A 20,610-nucleotide genomic window follows, 5' to 3' on the forward strand; every position below is an offset into this window, starting at 1 on the left:
CTGGTCCCAGGCACGATAACAGAGCTATCCATACAGGCAGTGGCAGTGATTTTATGCTGACTGTAAAAATACCCTGAACTATTCCCTCTGCAAAAGCCAGCACCTCTTTCATGCAGCATTGCCAGGGCCAGCGTATTCCTCTTCCAGACAGCTGAATATGGAAAAGAATGCAAAACACACTGAAGAAGCAGAGCCTGTCAGTCATTCCTCAGCAGCAGCCAGCACTGGGAAGGATGGGTGCAGAAGTCAAACGTGGCCATTTTCCTCCAGCTGCTTTCATGCCCAGCTTAAAGGTAACTCCCCAGGAGGTGGGATGCATCCTGCTCTCCAGGATGCACCCAAGATGCCTGTGGGTGTGCTGCTCTGCTACAGCACAGAGCAAGGCCATTGCCAGCAGTGCTTGATAAGAGGCCGGGGCATGATGCAGAGGGAGTTCCCCAAGAATAGGAGTTCCCCAAGCCCTTCTAGGGCCCCTCACCAGCAGTGGGATGCCCTTAGGACTGCAGAAGCTGAGGGCAGGGTTATCCTTGGGGAGCCAGGCATTCCTGGTGCAACACTGCATCCCTGACTGCGGCTTCTGCAGGAGCTGAGTGTGCTGGACCTCACTCCACATGAGGATGTAGGGATTGGTGGCTTCTTTGTCTGTCCATAGGAAGGGCTGACACTGAGCCAGTTGTGCTGTGGCAAGCAAATGGTTTCCACCTTTCTGCCCCAAGCATGTGTTGCACCAGAAAGCTCTTGCAGGGCTGCAATGACCCTACCAGCACCCTCTTCCCCATCCATCTCCCCCAGTGTGAGCAATGCACGATGAATGCATCACCCTGCACACATGGGTATAATCCTGACCGTTCCACAGTGCCCATCAATCCACTGGAGTCATTTTAGACTGCTTGAATTCTGTTTGTTTCATTACGCTGTTACGGCTCTCCTCAGACGCAGTGCTAATTAACTCAATCACATCCTAGCAAGTCCTGGCTCTCTCATCATCTCCAGGGTTTCCAGTCCAGGGAATTGTAACAGCTCATTTGTCCCAGGGGGTTTAAATGGATGCTTTTCTGTGATGGAGCCATAGGCTCATGATTGCAGAGGTGCATTCAAGTCTCTAATTCAGTGTGCAGCATTGAAAATTGTAGAGATTTTAAATAATTCATCACTGGGCTTCAATATATTTAGCCATTCAAACTGGGAATGTGGGATACTGTTCTGCAGAGAGCGTGTGCCATGGTCAGAGGTTAGCTCTGCCCCCGTCTCTGTGCAGAGCAGTTTGGACAAACTGAGTCGGAGGAAGTGACTGGCAGCAAAAGAGACAGGAAAATCTGTGACAAATAATGATGCTGTGAGAGCCTCCATGCAGCTGTGGGCTGGGTGATGCTGCTGCGTGGTCCAGCAGGATGCAGGCTGGGAGACTGAATTAGCAAGAAGCATCACCTGGGCTTGCATGGTTAGAGCCAAATGCATGGTCAAGGTAAAGTCTTTGGGCTCGAACCCATGAGCTGCCAGTGCCTGGGGACTGTCTCCCTCTGTTGCTCCCTGTTCTGTATGTGGATTGAAAACTACTGCATGCAGTGAGATGCTCTTGTTCTCTGTTGTGTCCTGCTGGTGACTGTGACACAAAGACACCCGTTAGCAGACATAGCAGCAGTGGTGGACTCTGTCACAGCGGATAGAGACCTGAGGTTCAGAAGGTTCCCAAACCCACTGCAGTGGTGCTGAGTCCCACTGCAAAAGGGGTGGTGGTTTGAAATATGGACCTATAGCCCCATTTTATAGCTACACAGCTTCTGATCAGGACCTGCCTCCCTCTTCCTTGACCCAAAGGTAGAACTTGAGAAGATGCTCCAGCAGTGGGGAACTGGGAGGGAGCTACACGTAGAATCCACATGCGATGGGCTCTGCTCAGTGTGTTGAAAGCTATCCCAGCCACAAAGTACACTGGAACCTTTCTTCCAAGTTATTTATCTAAATAACAAATAGGCTATTTATGGGAAATGCTGCTGTTCAGGAGGGGGTTGATTCTGCAGGGTCTCAACACCTATTCACCTCCCCAGGAGCAGGAAGCACTCAGAACCTCTCCTAAAATCCCCGTGCATTGCACAGGGTGGAAGCCTTTTCTGTCCCTCTTGGTTTTATGCATTATAGTCACATTATAAAGAAGTCCTGCAGAACACTCAATTACTTACTGCACAATTATAATCATATTTGTATATCTATAAGTAGGTCACGATTCTCTTAGGTTAATCAATTATAATGGCATTCACACCGGTTTCTCTCATAAATCACTGGCTTTTAGTGTATCCAGTGAGATAATGGAGGAAAACCATCTAATTTGGGTATAACCAGAATGAAATGGGAACGTGCATAATTTGCTCCTACAAAGTGTATCTAATGTTCTCTACATCTGTATTTATTTGTGCTGTTTCATGCTGCATGTTGCCTAAGAGGCAAAAAAACCCACAGAGGTTGCTGCACTTAAAACTAAATGACCCGGAGTAATACAATTTATCTGCATTTATTTTGCATTGTTCATCATGGCAGATATTTTAATAACCCACTTCTGATGGCTGATGCACTGATTACCAATCACACAGAAATTTGAGGCCCAACAGCAAGGCTGTTTGGTGTGCTGCAGGGATATTAGGGAGAGCTGTTTTGCCATGTAAAGCAAGGCGTTAAGTGGAGATGGAGGACTTTGCTCAGGCTGGAGGCTTCAAATGCTCTAGGACATAGCTGGATGCCACCAAATCATGAACATCTGCTGAGCAACTGCCGGTGTCACTGCTTTAATGCCTGCATTAAAGGCACTTCTGAAGCTTTCAGGCAACTTGGTGAATGGGATAAATCATAACTGAACGGCTCCTCTTCTCTGCCCACTGTGTGCCATGGTGCTGCTGTCAGAGATGCGTGGAAGATCCCTGTGTCAGCTTCAGAGGTGGCCTGGGGCTGGCTCCAAGGGAGTGGGATGGATGTGAGAAAGTACAGAGCAAGACCTAGACCTGTGCTACCAGATCTGGCTCATCCCAGTTTAACTGGAGAAACTGCAGAGGAGGGGTATGGAGAAGTTCAGGGGCTTGGGATGCCTGCCCTGCAAGGCTTTAGCTGATGGGCCAGTGTGTAAAGTAACCCCAGAGAGGGCTGCTGGGATTCACCTTGTGCAGTTACTGAGTCCTCTGGACATGAATTATTGCTTAGAGCTGTACAGCCTGGAGAAGAGAGACTGCATGGTGACCTCAGAGCAGCTTCCAGTGTCTGAAGGGGCTACAAGGATGCTGGAGAGGGACTCTTCATCAGGGACTGCAGTGATAGGACAAGGGGTGATGGGTTCACACTGAAACAGGAGGAGTTCTGGTTGGAGATAGGGAAGAAGATCTTTACTGTGAAGGTGGTGAGGCACTGGCAGAGGTCCTGCAGGGACGTGAAGCTCTCACCATGGCAGTGACCATATGGTGGGTACAGCACACCCAGAGCTCAGCCTGGCTCCAGAGCAGAGCTGCTCCAGCCCTCGCAGCATCTCCATGGCCTCCTCTGCACTCGCTCCAACAGCTCCAGGTCCCTCTTGTGCTGCTGCCCCAGAGCTGGATCAGGGCTGCGGGGGGGGGGTCTCCCCAGAGCACAGCAGAGGGTTGGCAGTGAGATGCTGTTTTGGCAGCATCCCTTGTGCCAGCCCCCCATGCTCAGTGTGGGTCACAGGAAGGGCCAGCACAGCCTCAGCTGCTCGGCTCCTCTCCAGAGAAGCATTTGTGAGGATTTATGTGTGTCAGGTTCCTATTTTAGGAGGGAAACATGTCAGTAGATCATAAATGTTGCAAGTGATTTATGTTGGCTGGTTTGGGTACCTCAGCCCCAGGAGCAGACAAATTGTGGGGTTTATGTTTTATTTAGTGTCTTTGGAAAGCACGGGGCCTGTATCCCAGAGGGAAGCTGACTCCTGGTGGGATGGATAACCCCAGGCAGCTCCCCCTCACAGGGTGCTGTGGGAGGTGTTGAAAGCCAACTTATTTCTCAGGTGATTTTATATCTGAGTAGATGGTTTTAATCCATCTCTATTTGTATGGGAGTTGGGAAGTCCAACACGTCTGCAGTGACAGCAGAGAGCACAATAGAGGGTTTAGCTGAGTTTTAGGTATGTAGAAGAGTTAAATTAATTAACAGTAATCTCTTTAAAACGTATGGCAGAGTAATACCAGTGTAGTCTATGCAAAGGTTCTTTGGGACTTAATAAAGACCTGGGAGTCTTTAATAACGAAATAACCATGGTTAAGCTGATGGTATCAGCCAGGTGGCAGGTAGGGTTTGGGTTTTGCAATGAGGATCCTTTGTGTTTCCTGTGTGGAGTCGTTCTGCACTGGTGTCTACAAGAGCTGCTTATAGTCCCTGAAATTCCCATGTGGATCACGGGTGTAATCGCTATTATTGTGTTATAATGCCTGCAGGCTTAGAGCAGGTACAGTTGCAAGGGACAATTGAGTGCTTTAAGAGCAGATAGTTAACTCCTGAGCTTATAAGCACCTACCTAAGCTCTGTTCAATTAATGAAACACGACTGGAGCAAAAGGGATTGGTACCAACCAAAGCACTGCACTTAAGCTCCTCTAATTATGCAATAAGATAATGTCCACCAGAAATAATTTTTAATTAGCTCAATTGAGGAATAGAGAGGGGAAAAAGCATTAGATTTCTAGTTCTGGAACACCAAAAATGACCTCAAGGGGGGTGTGTGTGTGTGAAAATCAACTGAATGTGGTGCGTGTCCTCACGTCTGCTCTTCCCTGCAGGATGTCAGCAAATCCCCGTGGGTTTGGGCTCCTGGGTTTGCTGGCAAGAGGTGGTTTGGGGGGGCTCTGGGTGCAGGGGGCACTGTACAGGGGTGCCCTTGGTTCTCCCCACCACTCATTTCCAGCCCCAACTGCCTGCAGTCTCTCCGGCTCCACTGTCAGGAGGCGGAAACATGCTGGTTAGAATAGGGACCTTTGTTCTGTTTGGGTTTGTTTTCCTCTTTCCTTTTCCCTATTCATACACGTAAAGGCCAAACCAGACCATTAAGTCCAACTAATCCTACATCCTGCATGACAAAGGCCATCCCGCCCATCCCCTAATTCCTCAATACCAGGGCTGACCATGACCGTGTGATTATATCCCCTCCTGTAAAGGCACTGAGAGCCTCTGTGTGCTCCAGACACAGAGCAGGACCCCACTGAAAACACCAAGCCTTGATTTAAGGACTAAGCAGTGGATGATTTATCACATCCCTCATGAAACCACTCCAATGCATAATTACACTTACAGTCAAATAAGTCATTTGGGCTGAGAGCATGGGGAGCTGCACGCAAAGCGCCCAGTGTACAGTTGTGTTGGGTTACGGGGCAAGGGATCCAACACATTGCTTTAATGTCTTTTCAGGGAAGAAACAAGGATATCTGAACCATTTGCACAACACAGAAGCTCTCCAGCCCTTGTCTGGAAAAGGCTGCAGGTTTGCAGGGGAAGCTTTGTGGAGAGGGAGCAATAAAGAAAGGAGGTTTTACAATATAAGGTTGAATGGGAAACTTTTATTGGAAGGGCTTGGCCAGCTCCTACTCCCATGGGGGAAAGGAGGATGAATTTGAATGTGGTGTTTTTCCCTTTTGGAAGGTCAAAGCCATTCCATGCAATTGCAAAGCAACATAAGCGACATACACTTATTCCTCTGTGGTGGCTGTCAAAAATGGAGGAGTTTTGTAGTCCCAAACAGTACATTTCATCAAAGCCCTGCAGGTAAAAATGATCTGCTGGCTTGAAATGTATCTTAATGAGCAGAATGCAGCCAATGGAACAGGGTGCAGCTGAAAGTGACAGATGGGATCATTTAAAGTTGGATTCTTTGCATGAAAGAAAAGAGTATTTGTTTTTTCCCAAAGTTCTTTTTCCTGTGGTTGTTGGGGTTCTGCACAGTGTCACAGCCTCCCGTGGGCAGTCCCTGGGCTCTGGCAGGTTAACTCAGCCAGAGTCTCTCGAATGCAGAGTTAGGGGTTGCTCCTGGAACTCCTCAGCTCACATAAACCCATGGAGCTCATCCAACAGCCCGTGGCAAGTAGAGATTGTCTCCTTGGCCAAGAGACCTTTGGATAGGTAGAGACTGCAAGCAAAGACGTGACAGTTTATAACCCAACAGTGCTTTAAGCTTTTAGTTACTGGACAGTGATGGTGGATTGTTCCTGAAAATGTGTAATGTGTTGGGAAGTGCTTTTTGGTGGGGCAGGGTGAGTAACTCTGGGTTTAATCCTGGGCAGGTTCAAGCAGAACCTGTCCTGCATCAGGGTTCCCCATAGGGATGGTGCAGCAAACTCTGCCTTGGGAGCTCTGCCTCTAAGGCTGGACCCTAAGCCTGAAGCTGTCAAGGGCCAGCCCTCTGAAAATGCAATCAGGCATCAGTCAGGCAGGTTGGGAGAGTGTTTAAATGTTTGTTCCAGTGTGTTTTCAGACACAGCTGCAGGAGTTTATCACTGCTGTATCACCTGGGACCGAGGCAAGTCCATAAAGGCTCTGTGCAGTTGGAGGATGCACTTCCCTGTAGGAGATGCGCTGAATGTTGATGCTGAGAGGTGTCCTTAATGTCTAGGACCATATTGTTATGTGCTGCTTATCTTTAATAGGGGAAGATGATCAGGAAAAGGAGTGCAATCAGCCCTGTGCATTAAACCAGCTGTCATTGCTGTAGTAAAGATGACCTGTGCAAAGAGAGGGTAATCTGGTGGATGCACCACATCTAGGTACAACAGAGTGTACAGACCACAGCAGTGGACCCTGCCACCCATGCCGGGGCAGGAACAGAAGCATTAACCCTCTGTCCTCTACCCACTTGTTTTCTGATGAGATCCATTAGCAGGTAACAAAGGTTCAAGACACAAAAGGGGTGATCTGTAGGTTCTCTTATTTAAGCAGTATTGGACTGGATTTTACCATCTAAACAGCAAATGTTGCGCTGCGCAGCCCTTAGCCTGGGGGATGAAGAGCTCACGCTAGCATCAGATCACAGAGTCATGGAATGGTTTGGGTTGGAAGGGACCTCAAAGCTCCTCCAGCTCCAACCCCTGCCAGAGGCAGGGACCCCTTCCACTGGAGCAGCTTGCTCCAAGCCCCTGTGTCCAACCTGGCCTTGAGCACTGCCAGGGATGGGGCAGCCACAGCTTCTCTGGGCACCCTGTGCCAGCGCCTCAGCACCCTCACAGGGAAGAGCTTCTGCCTTATCTCTAACCTGAACTTCCCCTGTTTCAGTTTGAACCCATCGCCCCTTGTCCTATCACTACAGTCCCTGATGAAGAGTCCCTCTCTAGTATCCAAATCTGCCCATTAGGTGGGTGAAGGGAAACTGAGGCTGTGGTGGGGCTGCTGCTGGTCCCCAGCCATCCCTTCCAGGCTTCTGCAGCATCCTAAACCCACTCTGAAGCAGTGAGCAGGAGGCTCGGACAACAGTGGGGCCAGTCCATGCTGCTCAGCCCTTCCTGGCTGAAGGGATGCTCTCACCACAGAGCGAGTATCCCTAAATCCACCTCTCCTCTTCAAGGCAATGACGGATCCAGGCAGGAAACGTGAACTGCATGTGTACTCCCTGACACACAGCTTGGTGTCAGCTGGGAAGAGAAGAAAGGGATTGCAAGGAATTTCTTCAGCTGTATTCCAGCAGCGGATTAAAATAGCTGCTACTATTTTAATCTGGCAAAGTGGCAGCTAAGGCACATGCAGGACTGGCAGCGTTTCCCACTAAGCTGGGATGCAAAGAGCAGCCTGTGCCTTTAGTAATGCAAATGCTGGGCTGGCCCCCAGCCCTGGCCCCACACCAAGTCACCCCACGGCCAGAATTTAGGATCAGGAGATATAAAATCATACTGCCCTGTTCTTCTTTTACTCATGTTTCACTGGATGGCAAGATCGCTCCCTGAGGATACATCAGCCCCGGTGCTCTGGATGCAGCGGGGAGAAGCTGCTCTCAGAGCTTCTCCCATTATTATTATTATTATTATTATTATGTTTCTTTTTGCTTCACCTTCATTTATTTTCATTCATTTTATAAAATGAGGTAATTGCATAAACTCATCTGTGGAAATTTAAGACCTTTTCCAGTGATGTTCTGCGTTTTCTCCTGCATCTGATCCCCTCTCGCACAGGTGAATCCCACAAGACTCTGTTGCCTGAATTCAGCATCTATTTAAATAAGTGAATATTTACACAGCATCCAAGAGGCACTGTGTACACAGGAGGACACCAAATTAAGTTAAATCGATATTAACTGCTCTAGGATTGAAGAGGGTCCAGGAAAAAGGATGGGACCAGTTTAACAAAATCTATTTAAAACCCAGTGTAATTAAACTGGAATAAGTTCACTGTGAAGGGCAGATTTCACCTGTCAGATTCCTTGAGTGTCTTTGGATGAAATCCCACTGTGTTTGTTCCACACAGGACTAAAGGAAACATCATTTTCCTCTTGGTTTTAGGAAGATGCAACAAATACTTGTCCTGCTCATTTAACAGCCCTTCTCCAGTGTGAAACCACTGCTGAAGACCACTAAGTTACCTGACTTAGCTTTTTACCTACCTTTAACTGGGCAAACGCTGCAGGCTTTGCTCTAAAGTAGGTCAGATCTATCAGGTTTGCATTAGACATCTTGGAAGCGGACACAAAAAGTACCTCGGACCATATGGCCCACAGACCTGCGCTTTGCTGGCTCACACCCTTTCTAATTCCTCTTAATCTGCTCATAAGCCCCTCCAAAAGGGTGCTTCACACACCTCACCACTAATCTCTTTCAATGCCTGGTTGCCCTGTGCATCTAATGCCAGATGGCATTAATATACCCATCACTGTAATCATTCAGACAAGCAAACAGGGGCAGGAGCAGTCTCAACTTCTTGCTTTTCCCAGTGATTCAGGGGCATACTTGAAAGGGCCCTTTCATCCCCATGGATCCCGTTCCCTGGAGTTGTCCCAGACTGTCCTCATCAAAAGGGAATTTGATGTTTCAGCAGTTTCTCAGCCAATTCATGCTGGGATAAGAATCAGTGGTGATGGGACAGTATCGTTTATCTCTGATTATTGCCCAGGAGCTTGGTACACATCCAGATGCCGGCCCCACACTGGGTCCTCCTAGAAAACCTTTTGCAGGATTGAGCTCTTTGTGTGAAATGGGAATACTGCAGATACCTTGTCATCTGAAAGCAAGCCTGCCTTTTGTCTGGCTCCAACTGATGGTGAGCATCCAAGATTTGCTGCAATGAACAGCCTGGGTGGATGGTTTCTGATGCCACGTGTTAGGGAGGAGCTGCTTCTGAAAGCTTCTTGCACCATACAAGTACTGAGCAAGTACCTCCCACTGAGCCCATCTTCCCATATGTGATTTCTATGAAGTTTATTTAGCTATCAGTCAGCAGCAAAATGAAACTGTAATGGATTATCTTGCAGTGGATCCCTTGAGTTTCCAGGCATTTGGCTCAAGCTTTGACATGTTGCCCACTTTATCACACACACAAAGAGCTTTGGGCAATGTCATATTCAGGAAGGCAAGATGGCTCCATCAGTTCAGTAGCTGGAAAAACACAGAAGTGCTTTTGGGCATCTCAGGCTCTCCAAGACCCTTTATGTTATCCAGAATGAGACTTTATGCTCCTATCAAGTGCGCCCGGTGTTAGGAATGGGCGGCAGTGATGCCATAGTGACAAGAAGCATGGCTTTGATGCCCATATTACAAAGAATATGCAAACTTATATAATTCCTTTGATTAGCTGCTTTCTGATATGTCAAGTCCATGAATAATCAAGCCTCATTTTCTAATTAGTTTTACTCATCACCCTGCTGCTCCATGGCTTTGCTCATTTGCATACCCTTTCTCTAGTGAAGGGTCTTATTATGTGAAGTGCTGGCAGAGCTTCTGCCCCTCTCCCATCACAGCAACTCTTTGGTCCTTTGCTGGCCATTACCTGCTTCTCCTCCTGTGCAGTGACCAGCTCATTCCTCTGTGCTTTTATGCTCCGTTTCTAAGCCCTGTTTCCTCGGGGAAGTATCAAAGCCCTGGGTTTGCACATGTCCTATGGAAGTGGTACAGTGAGGTCCTTCTGGGACATGGGAGGACAAGGCTGGAGCAGCAGCTCCATCGCTTTGAGGACCCACAATGGGAAGTGTGGTTTTGAGTGCTCTGGCCACAAACCCATTCAGCCAAGACAGAACTCCATGAAAGCAAGCTGCGGAAGTTGGGCTGGTGGCAGTTGTGTTTGCTGTTTTAATGACTATGCTATTTTCACGACCCAGGAGGCTTTTCTGTAGTTATTTCATTTATCTTCTCCCCCTTCCTGCACAGGTACTATAAGAAGAATCACACTGGGAGGAGATACAGCAAAGGTAATGGCTCATTTGCATGTCTTTTAATCAAGTTATTCTAATCGTGCTATTGTGCATATATGGTTTCCCTTCTCATTTAAAAGAGATCTCATCCAGCAGCAGGCAGGGTTACCCCATCCCTGGCCAGGGCTGCTACAGCCCGCTCCTTCCTCTGCCCCTGCTGGTGCTCTGCAGAGCAGCAGACACTGGGAGCTCACACTGAAATGACAAGAAACCTCCATCCTTTCAGTGAGCTGGAGGCGTTAACGCCTAACAGAGCTCAGTTTTACACACTGACAGCCCGCTTACCTCCAAGCTGATGTGTGTTTTCTCTTTGATAGGGCTAAGCAGTCACCACTGGCCAGTCAAATGCAGAGGTCAAACTCAGCTGCTCTGGAAACAAAGGTATTCAGAAAACATACAGGGATGTGAGGATCAGTCCTGCACAAAGAGCTAACAATAGTTTCCTAAAGCTGCAAAGCTCAACGTAGGGTTTGAAGCACCAGGCATTGTATTGATCTGCCTCTGGGCAAATACCTGGTGCTTTCGCACACAAACCCCAGCCTTTCTGAACGTTTCAGTGTGGAAATAAGGGGAGTCAGCCCGAGATAAGAGCCTGCACCAGCTCAGCTGGACCCTGCTGTCACATCCACAGCAACAGAAGGGGCTGGGACTGGAGATGCTGTGCTGGGGCGGGGGGGCAGCTGCAGAAGGGACCAGCTGGTGGGAGGGGATGCTGCTAGGTGGAAGAGGAGCAGTGATTTATACCAATGTGCTCATCCCCTGTGTCAGCACAGAAGGGTGCTGTGGGAATAGGGACTGCGTGCTTGGGGTGTGGGGGATACTCTGTGCTGGGAGGAAGGCAGAGGTTTTGTTGCACTGGCTTTACTCAGTGGTTTTGCTCAACCTCTTAACCCGAACCCGCTGCAGTGCAGCCACCAAAACTTGTCCATGCTGTAAAACCTTAACGGCTCTGTTCTGTCCCACTTCCATCTCGTTGGAGGCGACTTTCATTTCTTTAGTGCCTGAGCAAATGTTTTGTGTCCCTGGATGAAAGCCAGGGAGCATTATTTACATACTGTGGGTGAGAAGGCAGCAGACTGGAGCCCATCACTCATCAGTGAAAGGATGATCATTGTTTAGCCCATTCCAAAATAATGGCTCTGCTGGGAACACCAACCCAGTATGCATCATGTCTTTTATAGTATATATTAATTTAGTGTAGACATTAGGCCATCGTTATTTTCTCCTTTTAATTCCCATGTATTAGCATTCAGGATCGGTTTTAACCCAGCACACATCTTTGTCATTTCTTAATGTAAAATAAATAACGCTGGAGGCAAACATCTCCATTTTTTTTATATCAACAACTGTGGGAAAGTGATGGGTATAAAGCACAGAAACATCTTTATAATTTTAAGGCTCGAGTTTCAGAACACAGCATTTTCATTAAATGGTGCCATCCATTCATTTTGGAGCTATGGATATAAACAGAAGCAAATTAACTCGGTAGCTCTCATGCCTAGAATCTCTGTGATAAAACTGCCTATTATTGGGAGTGTAAATGTTTACCAAATATTAGAGACAACCCTAAAAAAAACCCTAGGAAAGACAGGATAGGCTGCTCAAGGATGAAAGCCATAAAGACATCTCCTCCCAACGCAGCATGTACCTGGTGACATTACTTACAATGAATTGCTGTGAGAGGAGGAGAAAGAAGCTAAGTCTTTATTTTTTCCCCCTTTTTTATGATGGATAAAGGTCTAGGAAAGTGTTTTCAAATGATTCTCTTTGCTGTCTGCTGTGCATATAACACAATACAGCTCTGGGTGGAATGGCCCATGGAAAGATGCAGCACATCTGTGTGATATCTGCAGCTCAGCATGCCGTTGGGTGCATCAGTTAAACTGGGGGCAGCCAAACCCCAGCTCCTGGCTGCTTTACTCGGAAAGCCAGAAGGACACAACCTGGAGCACTGTGTCCAGCTTGGGATCCTCAGTACCGGAAAGACATGGACCTGTTGGAGAAGGACCACAGAAGTGGTCAGGGGGCTGGAGCACCTCTGCTGGGAGGAAAGGCTGAGGGAGTGGTGGATGTGCCACCCCTGGAGACATTGCAGGCCAGGCTGGTTGTGGTTCTGAGCAACCTGGTCTGGTTGGAGACGTCCCTGCTCATTGCAGGGGGTTGGACCAGAGGAGCTTTGCAGGCTCCTTCCAACCCAAACCATTCTGTGATTCTATGACACCAGGGATGGCTGAAAACTTCCTTTAGTCAGAAACCTCTAATTCGCTTTTCTAAAGTCACTTGCAAGGCTCCAGCTCTCCCAGGCATCGACTGCCACAGCATCAGTTGCTCCCAAAGGGAAAAAGGCAAAGCCCTGGCTCTCTTGCTGCGCTCCTGCTGGGTGGCACATGGTGAGCACAGCGGGGTGAGCACCAGTGTGACACTGGTGTGCCAGGCCTCATTGACAACATGCCAGGAGCTGGAGGGCTAAATGTAATTTGCATATAAATATACAAATGACTTTAATCAGAGATAAGCCCATAGAGCCCTTGCTATTAGTATTTACAGAGCACTTACTTTGTGCAGAGGGGTTTCAAAATATGCTGACAGAGACAGCACCTGTGAACCACAGAATTATCAGGCTTGGAAGGGACCTCTGGAGATCACCCAGAGGGCACACAGGAACGTGTCCATGGTGGGTTTGGGGTGGCTCCAGGGAGGGAGACTCCACAGCCCCCCTGAGCAGCCTGTGCCAGGGCTCTGACACACTCAGTGCAAAGTTCTTCCTCACGTTGAGGTGAAACTTGTGGTGTTTTGGTTCATGGCCATTGCTCCTCATCCTGTTGCTGGGCACCACAGAAGGGTCTGGCACCATCCTCCTGGTACCCACCTTTGAGATACTGATCTGCACGGATGGGATCCCCCCAGCCTGCTCTGCTCCAGACTAACCAGGCCCAGCTCCCACCATCTCCTCTCATGAGAGATGCTCCAGACCCGAGGTCTCCGCTGGACCCTCTCCAGCAGTTCCTTGTCTTGTACAGAGGAGCAGAGAACCGGATGCTCTGCTCCACAGGTGGCCTCACCACAGCTGAGCAAGGGAAGATCACCTCCCTTGCCCTGCTGCCACGCTGCTCCCAATGCACCCCATGTATTCACCACCTGAATGAACTGAAACCTCTTGGGGTGTCAAGAAAACATCTGACACACTCAACCCCCCCTAAACCCGGGTGCTGGCGTGTGTGGGAAGCACAGCCTGGTGCACAGGAGAGCAGTGACTGTGGACGGTGCCATGACTGGAGCATGGCTCAGCACCGCACGTCTGTCCTGCTCCATGCCTGGAAGTGGGACTGTGCAGAGGCGGTGACGCTCCCGGTCCCAGTCCACGGCTGGAGTACGGGGCTCTGCAGAGCCGGTTCCGGCCCGTGGAATGCGGGGCTCCGCGGAGCCGGTCCATGGCTGGAGCGCGGGACTCAGCGGGAGCGGGAGCGGGAGCGGGAGCGGGAGCGGGAGCGGGAGCGGGAGCCGGTCCCGGTCCCGGTCCGGGTCCCGGTCCATGAGCGTGGGGCCCCGCGGAGCCAGTTCCGGTCCGTGACTGGCGCGCACCCCCGCCACGTGCCGATCTCGCCACCGACACCGGAAAAACCCCGGTGTGGGCGTGGCCCGGCGCGGGGGGGGGGCGTGTCCGGGGCGTGCCGGCGCGGGGGCTGCCGGGAAGGGCCGGCGGCGGCGGCGGCGGGGCGATGGCGGCGGAGCGCGGCCGGGGCGGTCATCGGCGGCGGCTGTGGCTGTGAGCGGTGTCGGCGATGCGCGGCGCTCCCGGCGAGCATGGAGGACCGGTCCCACAAGGTGCTGCTGGCGCTGGTGATGCTCTTCCTCTTCGCCGTGATTGTGCTGCAGTACGTGTGCCCGGGCACCGAGTGCCAGCTCCTGCGGCTCCGCGCGCTCAGCCCCGCCGCCGCCGCCGACCCGTACCGGGCGGAGGACGAGACGCCGGCGCGGTTTGTTCCCCGTTTCAATTTCTCCGCCGGAGACTTGCTGCGGCGGGTGGACTTCAACATCAAAGGGGACGACCTGATCGTGTTCCTGCACATCCAGAAGACGGGCGGCACCACGTTCGGCCGGCACTTGGTTCGCAACATCCAGCTGGAGCAGCCGTGCGAGTGCCGCGCCGGGCAGAAGAAGTGTACCTGCCACCGGCCCGGCAAGCGGGAGACATGGCTCTTCTCCCGCTTCTCCACCGGCTGGAGCTGCGGGCTGCACGCCGACTGGACCGAGCTCACCAACTGCGTGCCCTCCGTGGTGGACAGCAAGAAGGAGGTGCGGCTCCGGCCCTCCAGGTGAGGCCGTGCGGGGGGAGAACCGGGTCTTTCCCCCGGGGGGTGCTCCTCTCCCCGGTGCGGACACGGGTGATGGACACGGCGGGCGCGGTGGTGGCGGGGATGATGCTGCGGTGTGCGGGGTGGGACGTGAGCCCCGCCGGGAGCCAGGGCCCCCACGGCTCTGCCGCGACTGAAGAGTTTTAAACGATGTCCCACGGGCTGTCGCGATTGTACCTGCTGGTGGGGAAAGACCGGAGTGACAGAGCCCGGTGACACCGGACAGGCCTGGCAGCCCCATGGCTCCGGGGCCCTTAGTGTGGCTCTTGTCCGGGTCATCCAGAGGCGAGGGTCCCCCCGAACCCCTGCCGTCCCCCCCAGAGCTTCTCCATCTCCAGCAGGCACTGAGCTCCCCGGGTGTGCCGGGAATTAACATTGCTTTTGGGGAGTGTTGACGAGCGGCTGCGTCTTGTTCCACCTGAAGTTTAGCTTACCTTGCGAAGTAAAGGTTAACCTTCTGGCTGCCAACATTCGCATTGTCCTTCAGCCCTAACCTTTACTTTGTGTTTGCGGTCTGGGTTGTAGTGACACCGCATCCCTGCACCTTGCTCTTGCAGTCGCTAACCTCGCCCGGCCATAGCTGGGTGGTTGCCTAGATGCTGCCCCTGCCTTTCTAAAGCCCTTTCCCTGGGCAGCCAGGAGCCGCTGGCTCTGCTCCTGGAGCTCTTTGGTTGCAGCCTGCCTTCAGTTGGAACAGAGCGAGCCTCCCGTCCGCGGCGTTGCACGCAGAGGTACCCTGGCGCTGAGGTTTATAGTGTCTTTTCATGCTGCTTCGCTGGGAAATGGGAAACTAGGGTATCACTCTTACTGCACCGTTAGACTAATGGCAGGTCCCCTTACAATGAGGGGACTGTGATACATCATGCTATCTGAAGTCAAGTCTAAGCACAGATTCACTTGAAATAGAAAGCAATTTCCTTCTAGAATTCCTTTTATATAGTGTGACACTACACTGCCATCTAGTAGAAAAATGGTTAGCGTCATTATCCGCCTGTAGCCCAGCAGCAGCTCTTTGAGACTCGGCTATTGTGATTCCTGCTCTTTTGTTTTCCTGACTGCTTTAAAATTTCATCGTCTCCTTTTTGTGACATCCCATTTGCAAACATCGGGAAATGATTCCAGCCCCCTTTGGGCCTGTCAGCTTCCCGTTTTCAGGCTGCCAAGCCCGGCAGGCTCCGGTGTTTATTTACCTGTCCTATAAATATGTTGTTTGTCAGCAGAAATGGAAATTGCATAATGTGCACTCTTTGCCGAGCAGCTTCAAGTGATCCTTCTTTCTCTTCCCACAAAGGTGGGCCTAGCCTGCAGAGCTGTAGCTGTGGGGCAGGGATTTCCTCCCTTCCTTCCCCAGGGACAGGTCATCTGTGCTCAGCCTTAGTTGTGTTTGGAAGAACGGGAGACTCCTTGTCCTGAACCCACCACCTTAGGCAGGAGGGAGCGCCCGGCTTGGAGAGCTGAGGTTTTAGTCTGTAGCTTTCAGCTGTGTGGTTTTTGGTGTGTGTTCTCAAAACCTGCTTTTCTGAGTCAAAATAGAAGGGCTGTGAGTACCTGTCCGGGAGTTCAGAGCAATGCTTCCTCACCCAGCAGATGATATATGTTGTCAAAGCCAGCTTCTGAGAGGTCACTGGGACTTGTGACTTGGGATTGAAGCCAGGAGAGAGGAAGCTGTGATTATTCTGTCTTAGGTAGAGATCTACTCTCTCAAAGGCTTCAAAATGATGTTATATTTTTAATAACCTAATTACACAGCTTACTTATTCTCCAAATAATGTCTTGACAAGCAGTTATTTGAACTGCAGCTTCTAAATGTTGAAAAGTACAGGAAGAGAAGTTCTGAAATGAGCAGTGGCCCTTCAAGTCTTCCTTGCCCATTGTCATACCTTGACTTTAATTTTGTGATCCTGATTCAGCAGCATTCAGCTGACAACTGATTAATTAGAACCTATCCCTAGAGCCAGGCACAGGTGCTAATGTGGACAGAGAATAGATGCTTCCAGAGCAGGTGTGGGATGTAGGGGGTTCGAGTGGAGTAGGTGTGGGGTGAGGAGGTCTGAGTGGAGACCAGTGGGGCCAGCCCCAGTTCCAGCAGTGGGGTTTTGGAGGGACCATGCTGTGTGTGTTGCTGGTCAGCTACACAATGCAGTCTGTATGTACTGGCTTGGGGCTATGTAGCCTTGTCTGGTAATAGCCAAATCAGCGGTGGTTGCGCCAGCAAGCTTTTTAGCTTGTACCTGTGTGTTTGCAGGGGTTTGCCTTCTGGGGCACGGAGAGCCTACTTGTCAGATTGCTGGTTAGCTGGGGCCTTCTCTTCTGTTTGACAGTTGAGCCTTTGTTAGTCTGGAGAATCCCCTGGCCTGGAGCTCGTGATGCTCAGCACTAGGTACAGAGCATCACTGCGGTAGGATCTGGAGGGTATGAACGTGAAGAACCCTGTTGCCTGCAGCATTTATCCTCCAGTTTGTGCTCTTCATCCCATCACTGGTCTGGGTCTGTCTCTCTTTTCTTTGGAAGTTGCAGGCTTGAAGGGCAGATTCCTTCACTGGAGCAGCAGAAACACTCAGGATGGCTGTTGTGATACTTGTTTTGGATTTAACCTAGTGATGTTTTTCTGAATATGAAAGCTTATAGGTTCCCAAAACTTGCTTTCCTTTTTAGTAGTGGCTTTTGCTCTTTAAAAACCATCTAAATAGTTCTCCCTCTCCTCCTTTAGTCCTTTGTTTCCTAGAGGAGCATGAATCTCTGTGTGTGGGCAGAGGGATGTATTGGTTTTGCCTCCTTGGGGCCCACCTGGGTGCACTGTATGCCCCTGTTCCTGCTTGTCTCCTGTTGCACCAGTGTTGCTCATCCCATGGCATCTAGAAGCCTTAGGAGAGGAGAAGGTGCAGCATAGTTTATGCATTGATTGCTCTGGCTTTGCTGCTTGAGAGGTTGGTGCAATGTGCTGCTGGGGGTGGCAGAAAGGAGAGGTTTGTCTGGGCTGCTTGGCATCGGCGGTGAGAAAGGAGAAATGTGCCTTTTCCTAGTCATGAGTGACTGACTTGGGTCACTTGATTGATTGTGGAAGCCTCAAAGCTCTTGGCACACTGAACAGAGGCAGCATCCAAAGGAATTGTGCATGAGAGCAACACAGAACTGAGGTTTCACTTGGCTCTGGCTAATTATTATGGGGAGTATCTACTGAACTTGTCTATAGCAATAAATCCAATGGCACCATTGCAAGAAACAAAAGGCCTTGGGGTTAGACTGGAAAATGTAATGAGACATGGGAGCAGATAGAGATACCTACATTCTGAAGTGGTGTCTTGCCTTTTAACCTTGTTGGGTGAGAGAGTTGGCTGTGGGTAAAGGTCAGGCTGTATTTGGGGTGCCTCCTGGCTAGCATTAAAGGAAAGAGATGCTCTCTGTTGAGAGGTGAATGAGCTTGCAGAGCAGTCCCTGGAGCCAGGAGATCTGCGACTGGAAGAAATCTCATGCTGCTGGTACAAGCCTGTTGGACCAGGACCAGGGATGATGCTTACTGGTTTTTGGGAGGTCGTATGCTGGTGCCATGTTGTAATGTGGGACAGAAGCCCCTGGCGATGCATGGGGGTTCTTGTCTTGTCCCTGCATGTTAGTTAAACTCTTCCAAGTCAAGCCTTATGAAAATCTGAAGGAAAGATGCATTAAGACATTTCCTGGCAAACTGGAAGTGTTTACTGTGTGTCTCTGTTGGCTAAACAGGTTAATCCTCATGCTTTTGGAAGTGTGGTGGGATTTGCATCTGCAGATCTCATCTGCTGTATTGCTGAGATGAAGCTAGTTCTTCCCCCGCCAGCCCTCACAGTGCTCTGCTTTGTATTGGTAGCTGCAGAGGTGCTGATAACACAACAGTGCTTTGCCTGCTGCTGAGCGGTGCTCCCCAGCATCAAGCCACATCCAACCTGGCCTTAAGCACTGCCAGGGATGGGGCAGCCACAGCTTCTCTGGGCACCCTGTGCCAGCGCCTCAGCACCCTCACAGGGAAGAGCTTCTGCCTAAGAGCTCAGCTCAGTCTCCCCTCGGGCAGGTTCAAGCCATTCCCCTTGGCCTGTCCTTATGTATCCTTATAAAAAGACCCTCTCTGGATTTCTTGTAGGCAGAAGAGCTGCTGCACCCTGCACCCCAAGGCTTGAGGTGCATAATAAAGGCTTTGGTAGGAGGTGGACAGTTTAAACCCTCTGGATGTGCTGGTGGAGCAGACACCATTTCCAAGGATGGAGTCCTCCAGCGTGGCCGGGGGGATGCTCGGGGCAGGGAGGGTACCATGACTGCTACAGGGTAAGGGATGCGCTGAACATCACCTGCAAATTCAGCACCAGCCCCTGCAGGACGCCTTGTGGGACTGGAGCTGGGTCTGGTTTTGGGTGCTGGAAGCAGTGGGCAAGCCTGGAGAGCAAAAATTGGGGTGTTGAGGGGAAGGGCAGGGGATTATCTTCATGGGTACAAGTGGTCCCTTCACCTAACTCCATTACAGGCCCTGACCTTGAAAGTCTTTGTTCTGAACTTCATCCCATGGTTAAGTGTGGAAGATAGGACTTGTAAAGCTCCCTAAATTGATATCGCTGCTTTTGCAGATAAAGTGTTGGACTTCTTAAAGCACATCTTAAAGGGATTAAAAAAATCACTTTCCAAATTAGGTCTCTTCAGTTCTCCTTTAAATCTTTAATACAGCACAAATGAACTTCGGGTTATTTAAAAGTATATGTTTCCTGCTGCCTTTGACTTTGCATGTGGAGATTTTTTCCCGTGGGTAGAGAGATGTTAATTGTTGCAAAAATAAATCCCAGTGATGGCAGTAGAGCAAGAAATGAGGAACAGACGTTATCCCTTGCACTCTTTGTTCCCGAGCGTTGGTCCTCTCTAAAGAAGAGAGTGGGAATGTGAGCACCGTGGCATGGTGCTGTTGTACTGAGATGTGATTACTTTTTCGTCAAAAAGGTGCCTTTCTGCTATCTTTTTGGGGGAATTTATAAATATTAAAATGAATCTGTAAATAGGTGCTTTAACTGCATCAAAATAGACACAGATTGTGCCTTGGGATGCCTCTTCGTCAGTTTATAACCTTTAGTAGAGGTTATTAAAGACACTCGGGAGTCAGGCATTGCCAATAGGCGAGTTATTTTTGTTGAAAGGCAGGTTTTCAAGTCGAACAAGTTGAGCATCAGTTCCGAGGCGTGTTAACTGACGTTAATTTGTACCTCATTTATTTAATCTGAATTGTCAGGAATCATGTTCTCTACTGATGTAAATGGCGGCAAAAAGGACTTATTAGTACATTTGATTGCTTTTTAAATTTAAGTAGCAGAGATGCGCTGGCATGCCTGAGAGAATTGGTCTGTTTCTTGTGAACAGTTCAGTGCCTAATGAATCACTTCAATGTACTTTTCTGAAGGAAAGCAGGGCAATTTAAATGTGCAATGCATTGATTTACCTCAAATGGATTAGGCCTCTGTGTGCAGTCCTTCGCATTAATTTACTTTCTCTACAACTGTAATAATAAAGGCAGGGTTTCTGTTATGGCTTCAGCCCAAATTAGCTCCCGTAACTTGCTAGAAAGCAAAATAATTAATATGTGGATGAAAATGGGCTGTGGGAATGGATCTTTGAGAGGACCTGGGTTGCGGGAGGTGCCGCTGGGTCCAGGATGCTGCTGGGAGCATGGCTGGGACCGGGCAGTGGCTGGCTGCCCTGTCCTCCCTCTACCTCTGATGGAGTGTGAGGAGGAGAGAATGTGTCTGACCTACTGATGATTTATTGCTGGACTTTATTATGGGGCGGGGGGAGTATTTGTGATTTGGGCAACTTTGTTTGTTAATTCTTTTTTGGATGTGGCTGGGTTTGTGTGTTAGGATGCATGAGGAAACGGCAC

General features: G+C 50.0%; 1 protein-coding gene and 1 long non-coding RNA gene across 2 annotated transcripts in view; both read left to right on the forward strand.

Annotated features, from left to right (window-relative positions):
- Positions 1–5,394: 5,394 nt before the first annotated feature.
- On the forward strand, positions 5,395–11,693 carry LOC133212123 (uncharacterized). The gene is made up of 3 exons (XR_009725401.1): positions 5,395–5,469; positions 5,928–6,104; positions 10,686–11,693. It is a non-coding gene; the product is annotated as an uncharacterized LOC133212123 (long non-coding RNA).
- Positions 11,694–14,104: 2,411 nt separating this feature from the next.
- HS6ST2 (heparan sulfate 6-O-sulfotransferase 2) overlaps positions 14,105–20,610 on the forward strand; it is a 120,031-nt gene continuing 113,525 nt past the window's right edge. Inside the window, exon 1 of the mRNA XM_061353234.1 lies at positions 14,105–14,684. Coding sequence (XP_061209218.1) covers positions 14,173–14,684 — 512 coding nt within the window. The 5' untranslated portion in view covers positions 14,105–14,172. The remainder of the gene's footprint in view (positions 14,685–20,610) is intronic.

This window comes from Neopsephotus bourkii, unplaced genomic scaffold (assembly GCF_033783945.1).
Source record: "Neopsephotus bourkii isolate Nb327-2 ecotype Australia unplaced genomic scaffold, CSIRO-AGI_Nbou_v1 NB_668, whole genome shotgun sequence".
NCBI lineage: Eukaryota > Metazoa > Chordata > Aves > Psittaciformes > Psittacidae > Neopsephotus > Neopsephotus bourkii.